At 42.6% G+C, this 18,281-nt stretch overlaps 1 protein-coding gene across 2 annotated transcripts in view; it reads left to right on the top strand.

Annotated features, from left to right (window-relative positions):
* Positions 1-18,281, top strand: part of LOC123705050 (neuralized-like protein 4) — a 45,113-nt gene that overhangs the window by 22,073 nt on the left and 4,759 nt on the right. For both annotated transcript variants that reach the window (XM_045653614.1, XM_045653615.1), the window contains exons 17-25: positions 342-515; positions 917-1,041; positions 1,301-1,413; positions 1,870-2,002; positions 2,743-2,884; positions 3,538-3,716; positions 4,598-4,685; positions 5,125-5,316; positions 5,622-5,704. In XM_045653614.1, the coding sequence (XP_045509570.1) occupies positions 342-515; positions 917-1,041; positions 1,301-1,413; positions 1,870-2,002; positions 2,743-2,884; positions 3,538-3,716; positions 4,598-4,685; positions 5,125-5,316; positions 5,622-5,704 (1,229 nt within the window). The remainder of the gene's footprint in view (positions 1-341; positions 516-916; positions 1,042-1,300; positions 1,414-1,869; positions 2,003-2,742; positions 2,885-3,537; positions 3,717-4,597; positions 4,686-5,124; positions 5,317-5,621; positions 5,705-18,281) is intronic.

The following is an 18,281-nucleotide window of genomic DNA, read 5'->3' as shown; positions in this document are numbered from 1 at the left end:
CAATGTCACAAACGGCTGTCATGTGAAATATACTAAACGAATTAGTATATTTTACATGACAGCCGTCTGTCGGAATTGGGATATGGAGAGAGACTTGGATGATATGGAAATGGCCAGGAATGTAGAGAAATGCTGTATAAGCGAAAGGGATGTAGGGTGAGCATGTTAACGTACAAAGTACGGACATAACAGTACGAACAGCGGGAAAGAGTGGGAGACTGCAGAAGACAGGTACGACCAGTATTGAGCTCTGAAAATCAAAGTACCTCATCTAAAGCATATAGTGTAGGAATATTAAACTTTATAACACCTACATCTAATTATAACATTTACATTTACAGGTGTGACAGCGATCCGTCCCGACGATCTCGAGGACTGTGTGCTAGCGGGCACCGCTACAGACCTCATCTATGATACTTACATACTGAGCGGCTCCGCCATGATGAAGGACGGCGAGTGCGTGCGCAGCGGGTACGCGTTGGACCTCGACACGCTCACCGTGGGCAGCCGAGTGGGTGAGTGCCTGCGGACTGACAGACAGACAAATAGTGGTCAGGTGGGCAGACGACACAGGGTCTGCGGGCAAGTGCATACTGAGCGGCTTCAAACGTTGGGTGGATTTAAGCTGTGTTTCCACTAGGCAACATAAATTATGACGCTGAATGCATATTTCATGAAATTATAAACATTGTCGCTGAAATGAACATTAGTTCCTCTGCCAACGTGTAGTCGGTATCTACAAATGAAAAATTAAGTAAAGAAAAAGTGGACGGTAACATGTTGTCGAGGCATAACGTTCATTAAAAAAAACAAAGATGTTACATGAAAATAAATTATATTCACATAGAAGTCTCTTCATTTTTCTTGTTTATAAAATTATCTTTTCAAAGTTCAATATTTATTTATTCTTATCCAGGCATGATGTGGCATGCGGACAGAAGCCTCCATTACTATTTGGACGGCATGGACATGGGAAAGGCGTGGTTCGTCCCGCATTTAAATATTTACGCTGTTGTCGATCTATATGGACAGTGTACACAGGTAATAAAAAAATATTTTCTTGTAGTGAAACTTCTTTAGAGTTTAGGCGCTTTAAGAGTAAAATTTCAATTCGCGTCATGGCAATAACGTCACATCATAAAGCGACGTTTTTGGTATATTTCAATCTTGCGAAAGAAGCTTCACTTCTGACACGTGTGCTCGGCACACACGCTCCTTTTTATAAGACGGAGCTGATAACAATGAAAATGAAATTTTTTCGCTATAAAACAACAACTAAGTTACTCTTTATGTGTTTTAGGTGACAATCCTGCAAAACGAAGAGAGAACGTTCAACTACAACGGCTGTCCACTTGCTGATAATCCGTTTATGGGCCTTCCGAGGATGCTGGCAACACCGCCGCCTCCATACTGGTATGTATTGCCAGTAATATAATAGCGATGCCAATTTAAGCGTTATTTTTAGATAACATGTCAAAATAAAAATTAAAGCACTTTTTTTATCAGAAACTTAAAATCAAACATTTATTCATTCAATTAGACTTCTTCTAGAAGCACTTTTGAATCGTCATTACATATTTTTAACATTTACCACTGATTCGCAAAGCAGTATCTATGGAGAAGAACCGGCAAGAAACTTCATAGTTGCTCTTTTAAAATCATGTCAATATACAATTTAATTTTACATAATATGCCAGAGAACTGTTCTGTAGTTTTTACGTACAACCCTCCATGGATTTCTCCTCATCTGATTTTGAATATAATAAATTATTAGTAAGATTGTGTATTTGCAAAACTTATGGATAAGAAAAAAGAAGTTTATTTTTAAAATTGACAATATATATTATATCATAATGTTTGTGTACACAGGAGTTTCTCTGAGTACTACGGGGACAATATACGCGTTTCGCACGAGTACTCGATAGCGCGGCGGCTGACTATGGACCCCACCGGCGCGTTGGTCTTCAGCGCTAATCATTTGGTCGTCGGGGAGATGTTCGAGGTAACCCATATAATATACACACATCAACAAAATCTGGGGATAATTAGTATTGCATCAGATATCTCAAAATCCATGGAGAGTTTGTGATATTGTAAATGAAAGAATTATAGCTCATTTTAAGGTCTTTCATAAAAAATAAGAATATTTCGTATTTAAATTTTCATTAAAAATTTTAATTTCTTGTCAGAAGAAACCTATAAATTAAGACTAAATTTGGCAATTTTTTTCCAAAAATTTAATTATTTAAGATCTTAAAATGAGCTATACTTAGTTCTTCCATTTACAATGTCACAAAATTCTCCATAGATATTGAGATATTTGATGCAATACCAAATATCCCTAGATTTTGTTTATGTGTGTATTTGTGAAATGTATCGAAAGAAAGGAATTTTATTACTAAACATTAAGGAAGGAAGGACTTAATTTGACTAAAATATCAAACCCTTTCTTTTGTAATTTACTTTTGATAAAAAATTTTATATGAAAATAACATTGGTTTATGTTAACGCCATCTATTAATTAAACTTTGTACTACGAAGAAAGTGGACAATAGTAAAAGAAAAAATAAATGTCTATTCTTATCCTGCAACTCATGCGTTTTATTACCTTTTACTGGTTCTTTTTATTCTATTTCGCCCTAACTCTTAGCCAAATATAAAAAAAAATATGTTATATTTATGTATTTTTTATTATTTTATTATAAAAATGTATCTATTTTATTTCATTGAATAATTTCACAGATAAAAATAACGCACTGCCAAGACTCGTACGCGGGCGGGTTCCGTATGGGCGTGACTGATATCAACATACTGAACGCGCACGTCAACAGGTGTCTGCCTCCGTCGATCATCTACTTGCCACATTACACGGCCTACGTTGATGGTAAGTGTTTACAAACTAAGAAGGACTAAAGTATTGTATTTCTAAGGCGCGGAGACATGGAAAGAAAGAAAAAAAAAACATTTAATGTAACATACACGAATAAAAAATAAAAACAACATGTAGCGAACTAAAACAAGCACGTAGACATATTATTAGTTTCACAAGAAAACCATTGAATTACTTCCAAACTAGTTATTTATTAATAATACAACCAAAAAAAATAATAGAAAATAAAACTAACAATAATAATCGTCTTTCTAAATTATTTGACAATCGGCATTTTCATAAAGATGAACATCGCGCAATCGTGTAATATTATGGTAGCAAGCGCGGCTAACTTCACGAATGTAAGAGCCAGCTTTTTGCTCCCTACAAATTTTCAATTTACATGGCCAATTAACCGAGGAAAATAATGATTCATTATTGGTACATTAGAATAAAGGAGATTTGTTTCTATTCAAATAGCACAAAATATAATTCTGCATATATTTCCAACTTGTTTGAGGATCTTAAATGTTAATTTATCTTATAAATCTTTTTTAAGTGTAAAAGCTCCTATTGTACCTCCTCCTCCTCCCATTGCTCATGGTTTGCATGTCTGCTCATGGTTTATATGAACATTAAGTAGTATATTATTTACTGTCGCACATCAGGTAGGTACATGAAGTACACGAAGCCGGGCACCCGGGAGCACGACTGGCGCGCGGTATCCCCTTCCTTCGAGTGGCTGCGGCCCGGCGACCGAGTCGGCCTCAAGAAGACATCGGACGGACGCGTCGTGGTATACTACAACTGCGAGCCGATGGACACAGCGTTCGAGCGGGTGCCCGATGTAAGTGCTGACTGACTGACTGACTTGTTGACGGTGTAGCTGGCTGACTGGTTGACTAGTTGACTTGACTTGTTGACTGGCTGACTGGATAGCTGACTTACGACTGCAAGAAGATAAGCGGACAGTTGCGAACTCGATCTGCGCGCGTCATCACCGTTCTTCTTTCTTCGAGTGGCTGCGGCCCCGACGGCTTCTGAATGGTAGAGATGAAGTAAGAAGACTTCAGATGGGCGCGTCATGGTCTACTGCAACTGCGAGCCTCAATGGTCACTTCGTGGGAGAGGGATCCCAAGTAAGTACTGACTGACTGACTGGTTGGCTGACTGGCTGACTTACTGACTGAAAGAAAAATGCGGGTGCTGCGAGATTGACTGGCGCGCGGTATCACCGTCCGAGTGGCTGCGGCCCCAACTGCGGTGACAACCGAGTTTGAGTGTTGGAGATGAAGAAAGAATACTTCAGAGTTGTGCATCGTGCTCTACTGCATCTGTGAGCCGCAACGTCTATCGAGCGGGTACTGGATGTGAGTGTGGACCGACTGACAGACAGACAGAATGGCGGGGCTCGCCTTCTATTTTGTACTAATAACTGCTTTGTTGTTATTTTTTTATAAGAATGCATGTGGAATATGCGTAGATTGGAGAGTTTAAGTAATTTTGTTGATTAATACAGTGTTTTTGTGGGAGTTAGGTACGGATAATTAAAAAGCGTTTTTATAATTTTGTTCTGAGTTCTTTCTAGTGTATCTAAATTTGTTCTGGAAGCTGATCCCCATATCTCAATTAAGTAGTCTAGATGTGTCTTAACCTTAGGACACATCTAGACTACTTACTCCTCCTCCTCCGCTAAAAAAATAACTGAAGTTGAATTATTATTTATAGAAAGTCTACGTAGTCATGGAGCTGTATGGTTGCGTCTACAAGATACAATCCGTAAGGAGGGACAACGTGGTGGTGTTGCCGCAGACAAGTAAGTTGAAGATTATATTATTATCAAAATAGATATTTACTCACAATAATGGTGATCAATAATAATGATCGAGTTCTTTGGCAGTTTACTGAGATAGTTGTTTTAGTCAAGATAAAATACTTTTTAGATCTCGTTCTAATTAATTAACTGGTTAATATTTTTACAAACGGTCGTTTGAACATAAACAGAAAAGAGAGGAACATATTCTTTCTCATATCAAAAAACATATCGAATGTGAAGAGTCAAATCAGTATCAAATGATATTATGTTAAATTGTATTTCTCAACTAGATTAGAGCATTGTTAATTCCTACAATTTTTATAACCACTCCAAAAAAAATTCAATTTTTTACAAACATTGTGAAAAATAAATAAATTCCAATAACGTAGGTAGTTGCTACAAAAATATTGTCATTACAAAATAATGTATACATCGGCAGTACCGAACGACATGTCGCTGTACATAAAGCCGACCACGGAGGTGGAGGTGGAGGCCGCTTGCGAGAGCTCCAGCGAGACGGACGGCAGCGTGTCCGCGGCGAGCGTGCTGCCGGTGGAGAGGCGACGACGGTCACCATTGCCGTATACCTTCCACTACGTGCACGGCAACAATATACGCCTCTGCAGCTCCGGTGAGATACTGCTACTAGATGTTGCCCGAGTACACTTGACTCTATTATGGCGGCTGTTAAACTTTATGACTCTAAACTTAATGGCGCAAATTCATGTGTCAGTGGAACGCAAAAGAGCAGGCTAATGTAGAAAACTTGCGGCTTAAATAACAGTTTTTGAAACTATATCATGAAATCGTTCCGAGGGAATGAATGACAAACAAACTAACACACTTTCGAGTTTATGTTATTAGTAAGGATAAGGATGGATTTGTGTATAAAGTTGAAATGGAATAAGCGTGCTAATTGTTTTTTTTTTTCCATAGATACGGTAGCTGTACGCACTTCGGGGTATCAAGATGCGATCGCGATTGTCAGCCAGCCCCTGAGAAGGGGACACAGCTTTAGAGTAAGTTGCAATTTTCAGATTGAATTGCTGAGCGCTGTGTCTTTTCTTTCTTATTTACCCGTTACAATAATTCGCTGGCTGCTTGCGGCCCGTAGTTAATCTTTATGCGGCCCCGGTGTCATTTCTTTATTTTATTTTTTACTATCTGTTGCCCGCGACTTCGTCCGCGATTACGTCGTTTTTCCCCATTCGTCGTTAAAAAAAAATACGCGACACTACCGCCGCCACTTACTGATTACCGCTCCGCTTACCGCTTACCACTTACCGCTTGCCATTTGCCGCCACTTACCACTTGCCACTTGCCACTTGCGACTTGCCATTTACCATTTAACACTTCCCACTTGCCACTAACCGCTTACTACTTATAGCTTGCCACTTGTCACTTACTGTTTACCGCTTACCACTTGCAGCTTGCCACTTGCCACTTGCCACTTACCACATACCGCTTACCCATTACCACTTGCCCCGGAGTCTTTTCTTTATTTTATTTTTTCTAGTTGTTGCCCGCGACTTCGTCCGCGATTACGTGGTTTTTCCTTATTCGTCGTTAAAAAAAAATACGCGTCACTTTATTTTTGAATGTTCTTAATTGTCTCTTATAAAATTTTACTACGTTATCTATTCTCATTCGGATGAACACTCTTACAAGAAAATCTTAAAATCTGAGGTAATCGAAAATCTGAGGAAAACTTGAATGAATATCACTTACCGCTTACCACTTACTATTTACCGCTTACTGCTTACCGCTTACCATTACCGCTTGCCACTTGCCACTTGCCAATAGCCACTTGCCACTTACCAATAACCGCTTATTATTTACCGCTTACTACTTATCGCTTGCCACTTGCCACTTACCACTTAACCTTTACCACTTGCCACTTGCCACGTGCCACTTATCATTTACCGCTTACCACTTACCGCTTGCTACTTGCCACGTGCTACTTGCCACTTGCTACTTGCCACTTGCTACTTACCGCTTACCACTTGCCACTTACCGCATACCACTTACCGCTTATCACTTGCCGCCACTTGCCACTTACCACTTGCCACTTACCATTTACCACTTGTCTTGCCACTTGCCTTTTACCACTTGACTTGCCACTTGCCACTAACGCTTACTAATTATCGCTTGCCACTTACCACTTAACGTTTACCGCATACCACTTGCAACTTGCCACTATCCACTTTCCACTTGCTACTTGCCGCTTACCGCTTACCACTTACCAATTACCGCTTACCACTTACCGCTTACTACTTACCGCTTTACCATTAGAGCTTACCACTTACCGCTTATCACTTGCCGCTTATCACTTACCACTTACCACTTTCCACTTACCATTTACCGTTTACCGCTTACCACTTACCGCTTACCACTTACCGCTTATAACTTACCGCTCATCACTTGCCGCCACTTACCACTTGCCGCCACTTACCACTTGCCATTTACCAGTTGACTTGCCACATGCCTATTGCCACTTGCCATTAACCGCTTACTACTTATCGCTCTTACCACTTACCGCTTACCACTTACTGTTTACCGCTTACCACTTATCACTTACCGCTTACCACTTCACTTTCCACTTACCACTATCCACTTACCGTTTACCGCTTACCACTTACCTCTTCACTTTCCACTCACCGCTTACCGCATACCACTTACCGCTTATCACTTGCCGCCACTTACCACTTGCCACTTGCCACTTACCACTTATAGCCACTTTCCATTTGCTACTTGCTACTTACCGCTTACCGCTTGCCACGTGCCAATTGCTACTTGCCACTTACCACTTACCGCTTACCACTTATCGTTTACCGCATACCACTTACCGCTTATCACTTGCTGCCACTTACCACCTGCCACTTACCATTTACCACTTGACTTGCTACTTGCCACTAACCGCTTACTACTTATCGCTCTTACCACTTACCGCTTAACACTTACTGTTTACCGCTTATTACTTGCCGCTTATCACTTACCGCTTACCGCTTACCACTTACCGCATACCACTTTTCACTTGCCACTTACCATTTTCCACTTGCTACTTGCTACTTGCCGCTTACCGCTTACCGCTTACCGCTTGCCACGTGCCACGCGCTACTTGCCGCTTACCGCTTATCGCTTGCCACTTGCCGCTTACCACTTGCCAATTGCCACTTACCGCTGACCACTAATCGCTTATTACTTACCGCTTACTACTTACCGCTTGCCACTTGCCACTTACCACTTAACGTTTACCGCTTACCACTTGAAACTATAGCCACTTGCCACGTGCCACTTACCGTTTAACCACTTACCACTTAACGCTTGCTACTTGCCACTTACCGCTTATCGCATACCACTTACCGCTTACCACTTGCCGCCACTTACCACTTGCCATTTACCACTAGCCACTTTCCTTTTACTACTTGCTACTTACCGCTTACTTCTTGCCACTGCCACTTACCACTTGCCACTTACCGCACACCACGCCACTTGCCACTTACCGCTTACCACTTACCGCTTACCGCACACCACTTACCGCTTATCACTTGCCGCCACTTACCACTTGCCGCCACTTACCACTTGCCATTTACCATTTACCCGTTGACTTGCCACATGCCTTTTGCCACTTGCCATTAACTGCTTACTACTTATCGCTCTTACCACTTACCGCTTACCACTTACTGTTTACCGCTTACCACTTATCACTTACCGCTTACCACTTAACTTTCCACTTACCACTATCCACTTACCGTATACCGCTTACCATTTACCTCTTCACTTTCCACTCACCGCTTACCGCATACCACTTACCGCTTATCACTTGCCGCCACTTACCACTTGCCGCCACTTACCACTTGCCACTTGCCACTTACCACTTATAGCCATTTTCCACTTTCCATTTGCTACTTGCTACTTGCTATACCGCTTACCGCTTGCCACGTGCCAATTGCTACTTGCTACTTACCGCTTACCGCTTGCCACGTGCCAATTGCTACTTGCCACTTACCACTTACCGCATACCACTTGCCACTTGCTACTTACCGTTTACCGCATACCACTTACCGCTTATCACTTGCCGCCACTTACCAGTTGCCACTTACCATTTACCACTTGACTTGCCACTTGCCACTAACCGCTTACTACTTATCGCTCTTACCACTTAACGCTTACCACTTACTGTTTACCGCTTACCGCTTATCACTTACCGCTTACCACTTCACTTTCCACTTACCGTTTACCGCTTACCACTTCACTTTCCACTTACCGCTTACCGCATACCACTTACCGCTTATCACTTACCGCCACTTACCACTTGCCACTTACCATTTACCACTTGACTTGCCACTTGCCTTTTACCACTTAACTTGCCACTTGCCTTTTGCCACTTGCCACTTGCCTTTTGCCACTTGCCACTAACCGCTTATTACTTATCGCTTGGCACTTACCACTTAACGTTTACCGCTTACCACTTGCAACTTGCCACTTCCACTCGCCACTGCCACTTGCCACTTACCGCTTACCACTTGCCAATTGCCACTTACCGCTTACCACGCTACTTGTCACTTACCGCTTACCACTTATCGTTTACCGCTTATCACTTGCCGCCACTTACCACTTACCACTTATAGCCACTTTCCACTTTCCATTTGCTACTTGCTACTTACCGCTTACCGCTTGCCACGTGCCAATTGCTACTTGACACTTACCACTTACCGCTTACCACTTATCGTTTACCGCATACCACTTACCGCTTATCACTTGCCGCCACTTACCACTTGCCACTTGCCACTTACCACTTATAGCCACTTTCCACTTTCCATTTGCTACTTGCTACTTACCGCTTACCGCTTGCCACGTGCCAATTGCTACTTGCCACTTACCACTTATAGCCACTTTCCATTTGCTACTTGCTACTTACCGCTTACCGCTCGCCACGTGCCAATTGCTACTTGCCACTTACCGCTTACCACTTATCGCTTACCGCATACCACTTACCGCTTATCACTTGCTGCCACTTACCACCTGCCACTTACCATTTACCACTTGACTTGCCACTTGCCACTAACCGCTTACTACTTATCGCTCTTACCACTTACCGCTTAACACTTACTGTTTACCGCTTATTACTTGCCGCTTATCACTTACCGCTTACCGCTTACCACTTACCGCTTACCACTTACCGCATACCACTTTTCACTTGCCACTTACCATTTTCCACTTGCTACTTGCTACTTGCCGCTTACCGCTTACCGCTTACCGCTTGCCACGTGCCACGCGCTACTTGCCGCTTACCGCTTATCGCTTGCCACTTGCCGCTTACCACTTGCCAATTGCCACTTACCGCTGACCACTAATCGCTTATTACTTACCGCTTACTACTTACCGCTTGCCACTTGCCACTTACCACTTAACGTTTACCGCTTACCACTTGAAACTATAGCCACTTGCCACGTGCCACTTACCGTTTAACCACTTACCACTTAACGCTTGCTACTTGCCACTTACCGCTTATCGCATACCACTTACCGCTTACCACTTGCCGCCACTTACCACTTGCCATTTACCACTAGCCACTTTCCTTTTACTACTTGCTACTTACCGCTTACTTCTTGCCACTGCCACTTACCACTTGCCACTTACCGCACACCACGCCACTTGCCACTTACCGCTTACCACTTACCGCTTACCGCACACCACTTACCGCTTATCACTTGCCGCCACTTACCACTTGCCGCCACTTACCACTTGCCATTTACCATTTACCCGTTGACTTGCCACATGCCTTTTGCCACTTGCCATTAACTGCTTACTACTTATCGCTCTTACCACTTACCGCTTACCACTTACTGTTTACCGCTTACCACTTATCACTTACCGCTTACCACTTAACTTTCCACTTACCACTATCCACTTACCGTATACCGCTTACCATTTACCTCTTCACTTTCCACTCACCGCTTACCGCATACCACTTACCGCTTATCACTTGCCGCCACTTACCACTTGCCGCCACTTACCACTTGCCACTTGCCACTTACCACTTATAGCCATTTTCCACTTTCCATTTGCTACTTGCTACTTGCTATACCGCTTACCGCTTGCCACGTGCCAATTGCTACTTGCTACTTACCGCTTACCGCTTGCCACGTGCCAATTGCTACTTGCCACTTACCACTTACCGCATACCACTTGCCACTTGCTACTTACCGTTTACCGCATACCACTTACCGCTGATCACTTGCCGCCACTTACCAGTTGCCACTTACCATTTACCACTTGACTTGCCACTTGCCACTAACCGCTTACTACTTATCGCTCTTACCACTTAACGCTTACCACTTACTGTTTACCGCTTACCACTTACCTCTTCACTTTCCACTCACCGCTTACCGCATACCACTTACCGCTTATCACTTGCCGCCACTTACCACTTGCCACTTGCCACTTACCACTTATGGCCACTTTCCACTTTCCATTTGCTACTTGCTACTTACCGCTTACCGCTCGCCACGTGCCAATTGCTACTTGCCACTTACCGCTTACCACTTATCGCTTACCGCATACCACTTACCGCTTATCACTTGCTGCCACTTACCACCTGCCACTTACCATTTACCACTTGACTTGCCACTTGCCACTAACCGCTTACTACTTATCGCTCTTACCACTTACCGCTTAACACTTACTGTTTACCGCTTATTCCTTGCCGCTTATCACTTACCGCTTACCGCTTACCACTTACCGCATACCACTTACCAATTGCCGCAACTTACCACTTTTCACTTGCCACTTACCATTTTCCACTTGCTACTTGCTACTTGCCGCTTACCGCTTACCGCTTGCCACGTGCCACGCGCTACTTGCCGCTTACCGCTTATCGCTTGCCACTTGCCGCTTACCACTTGCCAATTGCCACTTACCGCTGACCACTAATCGCTTATTACTTACCGCTTACTACTTACCGCTTGCCACTTGCCACTTACCACTTAACGTTTACCGCTTACCACTTGAAACTATAGCCACTTGCCACGTGCCACTTACCGTTTAACCACTTACCACTTAACGCTTGCTACTTGCCACTTACCACTTACCGCTTATCGCATACCACTTACCGCTTACCACTTGCCGCCACTTGCCATTTACCACTAGCCACTTTCCTTTTACTACTTGCTACTTACCGCTTACTTCTTGCCACTGCCACTTACCACTTGCCAGTTACCGCTTACCACTTGCCACTTACCGCACACCACGCCACTTGCCACTTACCGCTTACCACTTACCGCTTACCGCACACCACTTACCGCTTATCACTTGCCGCCACTTACCACTTGCCGCCACTTACCATTTACCCGTTGACTTGCCACATGCCTTTTGCCACTTGCCATTAACTGCTTACTACTTATCGCTCTTACCACTTACCGCTTACTACTGTTTACCGCTTACCACTTACCTCTTCACTTTCCACTCACCGCTTACCGCATACCACTTACCGCTTATCACTTGCCGCCACTTACCACTTGCCACTTACCACTTATAGCCACTTTCCACTTTCCATTTGCTACTTGCTACTTACCGCTTACCGCTTGCCACGTGCCGCCACTTGCCATTTACCACTAGCCACTTTCCTTTTACTACTTGCTACTTACCGCTTACTTCTTGCCACTGCCACTTACCACTTGCCAGTTACCGCTTACCACTTGCCACTTACCGCACACCACGCCACTTGCCACTTACCGCTTACCACTTACCGCTTACCACTTACCGCTTACCGCACATCACTTACCGCTTATCACTTGCCGCCACTTACCACTTGCCGCCACTTACCACTTGCCATTTACCCGTTGACTTGCCACATGCCTTTTGCCACTTGCCATTAACTGCTTACTACTTATCGCTCTTACCACTTACCGCTTACCACTTACTGTTTACCGCTTACCACTTATCACTTACCGCTTACCACTTCACTTTCCACTTACCACTATCCACTTACCGTTTACCGCTTACCATTTACCTCTTCACTTTCCACTCACCGCTTACCGCATACCACTTACCGCTTATCACTTGCCGCCACTTACCACTTGCCACTTGCCACTTACCACTTATAGCCACTTTCCACTTTCCATTTGCTACTTGCTACTTGCTATACCGCTTACCGCTTGCCACGTGCCAATTGCTACTTGCTACTTACCGCTTACCGCTTGCCACGTGCCAATTGCTACTTGCCACTTACCACTTACCACTTGCCACTTACCGCTTACCACGCCACTTGCCACTTACCGCTTACCACTTACCGCTTACCGCACACCACTTACCGCTTATCACTTGCCGCCACTTACCACTTGCCGCCACTTACCACTTGCCATTTACCATTTACCCGTTGACTTGCCACATGCCTTTTGCCACTTGCCATTAACTGCTTACTACTTATCGCTCTTACCACTTACCGCTTACCACTTACTGTTTACCGCTTACCACTTATCACTTACCGCTTACCACTTCACTTTCCACTTACCACTATCCACTTACCGTTTACCGCTTACCACTTACCTCTTCACTTTCCACTCACCGCTTACCGCATACCACTTACCGCTTATCACTTGCCGCCACTTACCACTTGCCACTTGCCACTTACCACTTACCACTTATAGCCACTTTCCACTTTCCATTTGCTACTTGCTACTTACCGCTTACCGCTTGCCACGTGCCAATTGCTACTTGCCACTTACCACTTACCGCTTACCACTTGCCACTTGCCACTTGCTACTTACCGCTGACCACTTACCGTTTACCGCATACCACTTACCGCTTATCACTTGCCGCCACTTACCACTTGCCACTTACCATTTACCACTTGACTTGCCACTTGCCACTAACCGCTTACTACTTATCGCTCTTACCACTTACCGCTTAACACTTACTGTTTACCGCTTATTACTTGCCGCTTACCGCTTATCACTTACCGCTTACCACTTACCCCATACCACTTACCAATTGCCGCAACTTACCACTTTTCACTTGCCACTTACCATTTTCCACTTGCTACTTGCCGCTTACCGCTTGCCACGTGCCACGCGCTACTTGCCGCTTACCGCTTATCGCTTGCCACTTGCCACTTACCGCTTACCACTTGCCAATTGCCACTTACCGCTTACCACTAATCGCTTATTACTTACCGCTTACTACTTATCGCTTGCCACTTGCCACTTACCACTTAACGTTTACCGCTTACCACTTGAAACTATAGCCACTTGCCACGTGCCACTTACCGTTTAACCGCTTACCACTTACCACTTAACGCTTGCTACTTGCCACTTGCCGCTTACCGCTTGTCACTATGCACTTACCACTTACGTTTACTGCTTACCACTTACCACTTACCGCTTATCGCATACCACTTACCGCCACCTACCACTTGCCACTTGCCATTTACCACTAGCCACTTTCCACTTACTACTTGCTATTTACCGCTTACTTCTTGCCACTGCCACTTACCACTTGCCAGTTACCGCTTACCACTTGCCACTTGCCACTTACCGCACACCACGCCATTTGCCACTTACCGCTTACCACTTACCGCTTACCGCTTACCGCACACCACTTACCGCTTATCACTTGCCGCCACTTACCACTTGCCATTTACCATTTACCTGTTGACTTGCCACATGCCTTTTGCCACTTGCCTTTAACTGCTTACTACTTATCGCTCTTACCACTTACCGCTTACCACTTACTGTTTACCGCTTACCACTTATCACTTACCGCTTACCACTTCACTTTCCACTTACCACTATCCACTTACCGTTTACCGCTTACCACTTACCTCTTCACTTTCCACTCACCGCTTACCGCATACCACTTACCGCTTATCACTTGCCGCCACTTACCACTTGCCACTTGCCACTTACCACTTACCACTTATAGCCACTTTCCACTTTCCATTTGCTACTTGCTACTTACCGCTTACCGCTTGCCACGTGCCAATTGCTACTTGCCACTTACCATTTACCGCTTACCACTTGCCACTTGCCACTTGCTACTTACCGCTGACCACTTACCGTTTACCGCATACCACTTACCGCTTATCACTTGCCGCCACTTACCACTTGCCACTTACCATTTACCACTTGACTTGCCACTTGCCACTAACCGCTTACTACTTACCGCTCTTACCACTTACCGCTTAACACTTACTGTTTATCGCTTATTACTTGCCGCTTACCGTTTATCACTTACCGCTTACCACTTACCGCATACCACTTACCAATTGCCGCAACTTACCACTTTTCACTTGCCACTTACCATTTTCCACTTGCTACTTGCCCCTTACCGCTTACCGCTTGCCACGTGCCATGCGCTACTTGCCACTTACCGCTTACCACTTGCCGCCACTTGCCACTTACCATTTACCACTTGTCTTGCCACTTGCCACTAACCGCTTACTACTTATCGCTTGCCGCTTACCACTAACCGCTTACTACTTACCGCTTAATCTTTATGCGGCCCGGACGCTTTTTTTATATATTGTGTGTGGAGTTTATCCCCTGCGACTTTGCCTGTTTTGTCTAAAAGCTGTAAGCTAATTGTATACTTAAACTTTTCTATTGACCCTCTCTATATATTAAAAAAGAGTGTGTGTACTTATGTACACGCGTTAGAATTTATACTTCTTTGGCGTATGGAAAAAATACTAGAATATACAACTTGAACATAGTTATCAATTTTCATACCATTTCATAATAAATAAATAAATACCACCTAGAACTAACTTCATGCTGTTAAATTTAGGTGTCGGTGTGCGCGCGCATCGTATTTATTCGCTCTCATCATTTTTCTCCATCGCGCCAAAAGAAGTATAACTTCAAAAAAACCTCTCGAAATCTGTTGCGTTGCGTTTTAAAGTTCTAAACATACAGACACACAGACGGCGGAAAGTGAAAGATCCACTGTAAATACAATATGAAAGCAGTGCGAACGTATGATGTCTAAGCAATGCGAATGTTATAATACGCACTGCGAATGATTAAATAGCAATGCGAATGAATAATTAGCACTGCGAATGAATAATTAGCAATGCGAATGAATTATTAGCAATGCGAATGAATTATTAGCAATGCGAATGAATAATTAGCACTGTGAATGAATTATTAGCAATGCGAATGAATTATTAGCAATGCGAATGAATTATTAGCAATGCGAATGTGCGTTTGCTTGGCGAGCGATTCTGCGAATGTACTTTTATCTCATGTGAATTTAACATTTGGTGGGAAACCAATTGTTGAGTTCTTGTGTGTAACCCAAAACCATTGTTCCAACATATTACAACATACATAGGTACAATATAAATACATAATATGTATACACGTACACATATAGCATATCGTTTACACAAAGAAGTAGGATTAGAATACAAGTTTTGAACCATGAAAACGACGGCAATGTAGAATCGGAGTCAAATGATTGTCAAAACCCATATAATTCACACGTCACGGCATTGAGTAACTTAAACCTTAACAACTCACACAGGCCTTAATAAACATTTTTGTGACACACAAATACAGACAGACAGACGGACACTTCCAACTTTTGCCTCACACGTTGTTTTACGTGGGAACAATGATGTATCTACGGAGACATCACCCTGGCGACCCCCGTGAATCGAAACCGTGAGTTGAATTATAGTTTTATTTGTATAGATGTTACATTCTATCAATGTACTTATCACAAAATAAAAGGCCCGTTTTGACATTTGTCTTCGAGACGTAATTCACTAATTTATACATCACTATGTAACCATAAAACTCGGTACTCGATACTCACGATAAATCGATTCAAGTTTGTATGAGTATTTGATCGATTTGAATATTTATTGTAAATTGTATTTGATAACAGTTTTGTTTAGATAATATAATATAATTAATCTTAAATATTGACATTGTAGACATTTTGAAATGATAAAATGTTGCGAAAGGTAAATTTTCTTTTATTTAATATTTTTGATACAATTACATTCACTCAATCTCGTAAAATCGAGACAAAGTGTACATCTGTCAATAATTTACTTCTATTGATAAGAAAAAATTGTAAGTCAGCCTTAAAAATATCTTGGCCTCCTTTTTTAGGTTACCCTAGCCCATTGTTAATAGTTTGAGGACAGTACATTTCGATCGGTAAAAAATATTATCAAAACGGACCTTTTATTTTGTGAAAAGTATAATATTAACTAGATACACAATCCGAGTGTGATGTTCAAAGTTATAGTAAAACAAAAGTCAAAGAAACCAACGAAATACAAAATCAACTTTATCAGCAATGTTTAAAGATGCGATCACGGACCAACAGCATTTTTTTATAAATTCAAACTTATTGGTCCCAATTAAAGTTTACAAAGCGCAATAGAAGAAAAAAACATACGATTTAGGTTTTAACATGAGATGAATGGAGTCAAACTATAGAGAACGTTGTAACGGTTCAGATAAATGTATTTTATGTTCAGTGGTCGCCAAGACAAAATTAAAGTCCATATATAGGACGAGGATTTTACAAATGTTCAACAAGTATATTTTGAACACAACAAAAATTGTGGACGTTTTTTGACTTTGATTGTGTATCTAGTTGATATTTATTAACGAAGATTGTACCACGTAATAAGTTACAATGTTAACTACTAACAACTTTATTAACATCTAGTGGTCCGCCCCGGCATCGCCCGTGGATGTACCACGGGCGAAGCCGGGGCGGACCACTAGTTATTACGCAATAAAAAGTAGCCTATGTCCTTTCTCGGGTATCAAAATATCTCCATACTAAATTTCATGCAAATTGGTTCAGTAATTTAGGCGTGATTGAATAATGGCAAGCAGCAAACAGCAAATACGGACGTGTGGGTGGGTGTTTGTCGTTGTTTGCCTGTTTGTGTTTGTGTTGGGCAGTGTTCGGCATCGGTGTCGGTTTTCTTACCAGATCAAAAGATGCATGTTTGCCGATTCGGAATGTTATGAACGTTCACCAAGCATGTGGATGGCTGTTTGTGGTTGGTGTTTGGTGCTGTTTGCGGTGTTTGTATAAATAACCCCCTTATGATTTTTTATTTTACCGCGAAATAGATACATCAGATGACCCTCGCTTGCCAGTGGTTCAACTTCGATGTAACTTATTTCTGTGGTAACTCAACATATTGTCATACTAAAAATTAGCTTCTGTTATAAATAAATAGACTTTTTATATGTATGGAAAATATGTAAAATAGAATAAACTATCGCTTCTTTAACTATATCTGCACGCACTCTGATGAGTAATGGATAAATTTATCTAGTTTTTAGTGTGTCACTGTGTATAGTTTTAAGAGTACTTAAGTATTAAAAGAGAGTAGGCACTTAGTTTAGATCAAAAAAGTCTACCTAAAAGTCTTAAATTAGGTGGGCACAGAAAGAATATAGAGAAAATATTAAAAAACTTTTATACTGGCACTCAAAAAGGTAAACAAATATCATGAGGAAACCGGCATGGCGAAGAATCGAAAGTTCTACGTCATCAGAAACTTGGTGAGGGTGGTGGATTATGGCCGGAACCTCGGTCCTAGTTGCTGCAATGGGG

Source organism: Colias croceus, chromosome Z (genome assembly GCF_905220415.1).
Source record: "Colias croceus chromosome Z, ilColCroc2.1".
Classification (NCBI taxonomy): Eukaryota; Metazoa; Arthropoda; class Insecta; order Lepidoptera; family Pieridae; genus Colias; species Colias croceus.
Note: the sequence above shows the minus strand (reverse complement) of the source record. Positions and strands in the feature narration are given on the sequence as shown.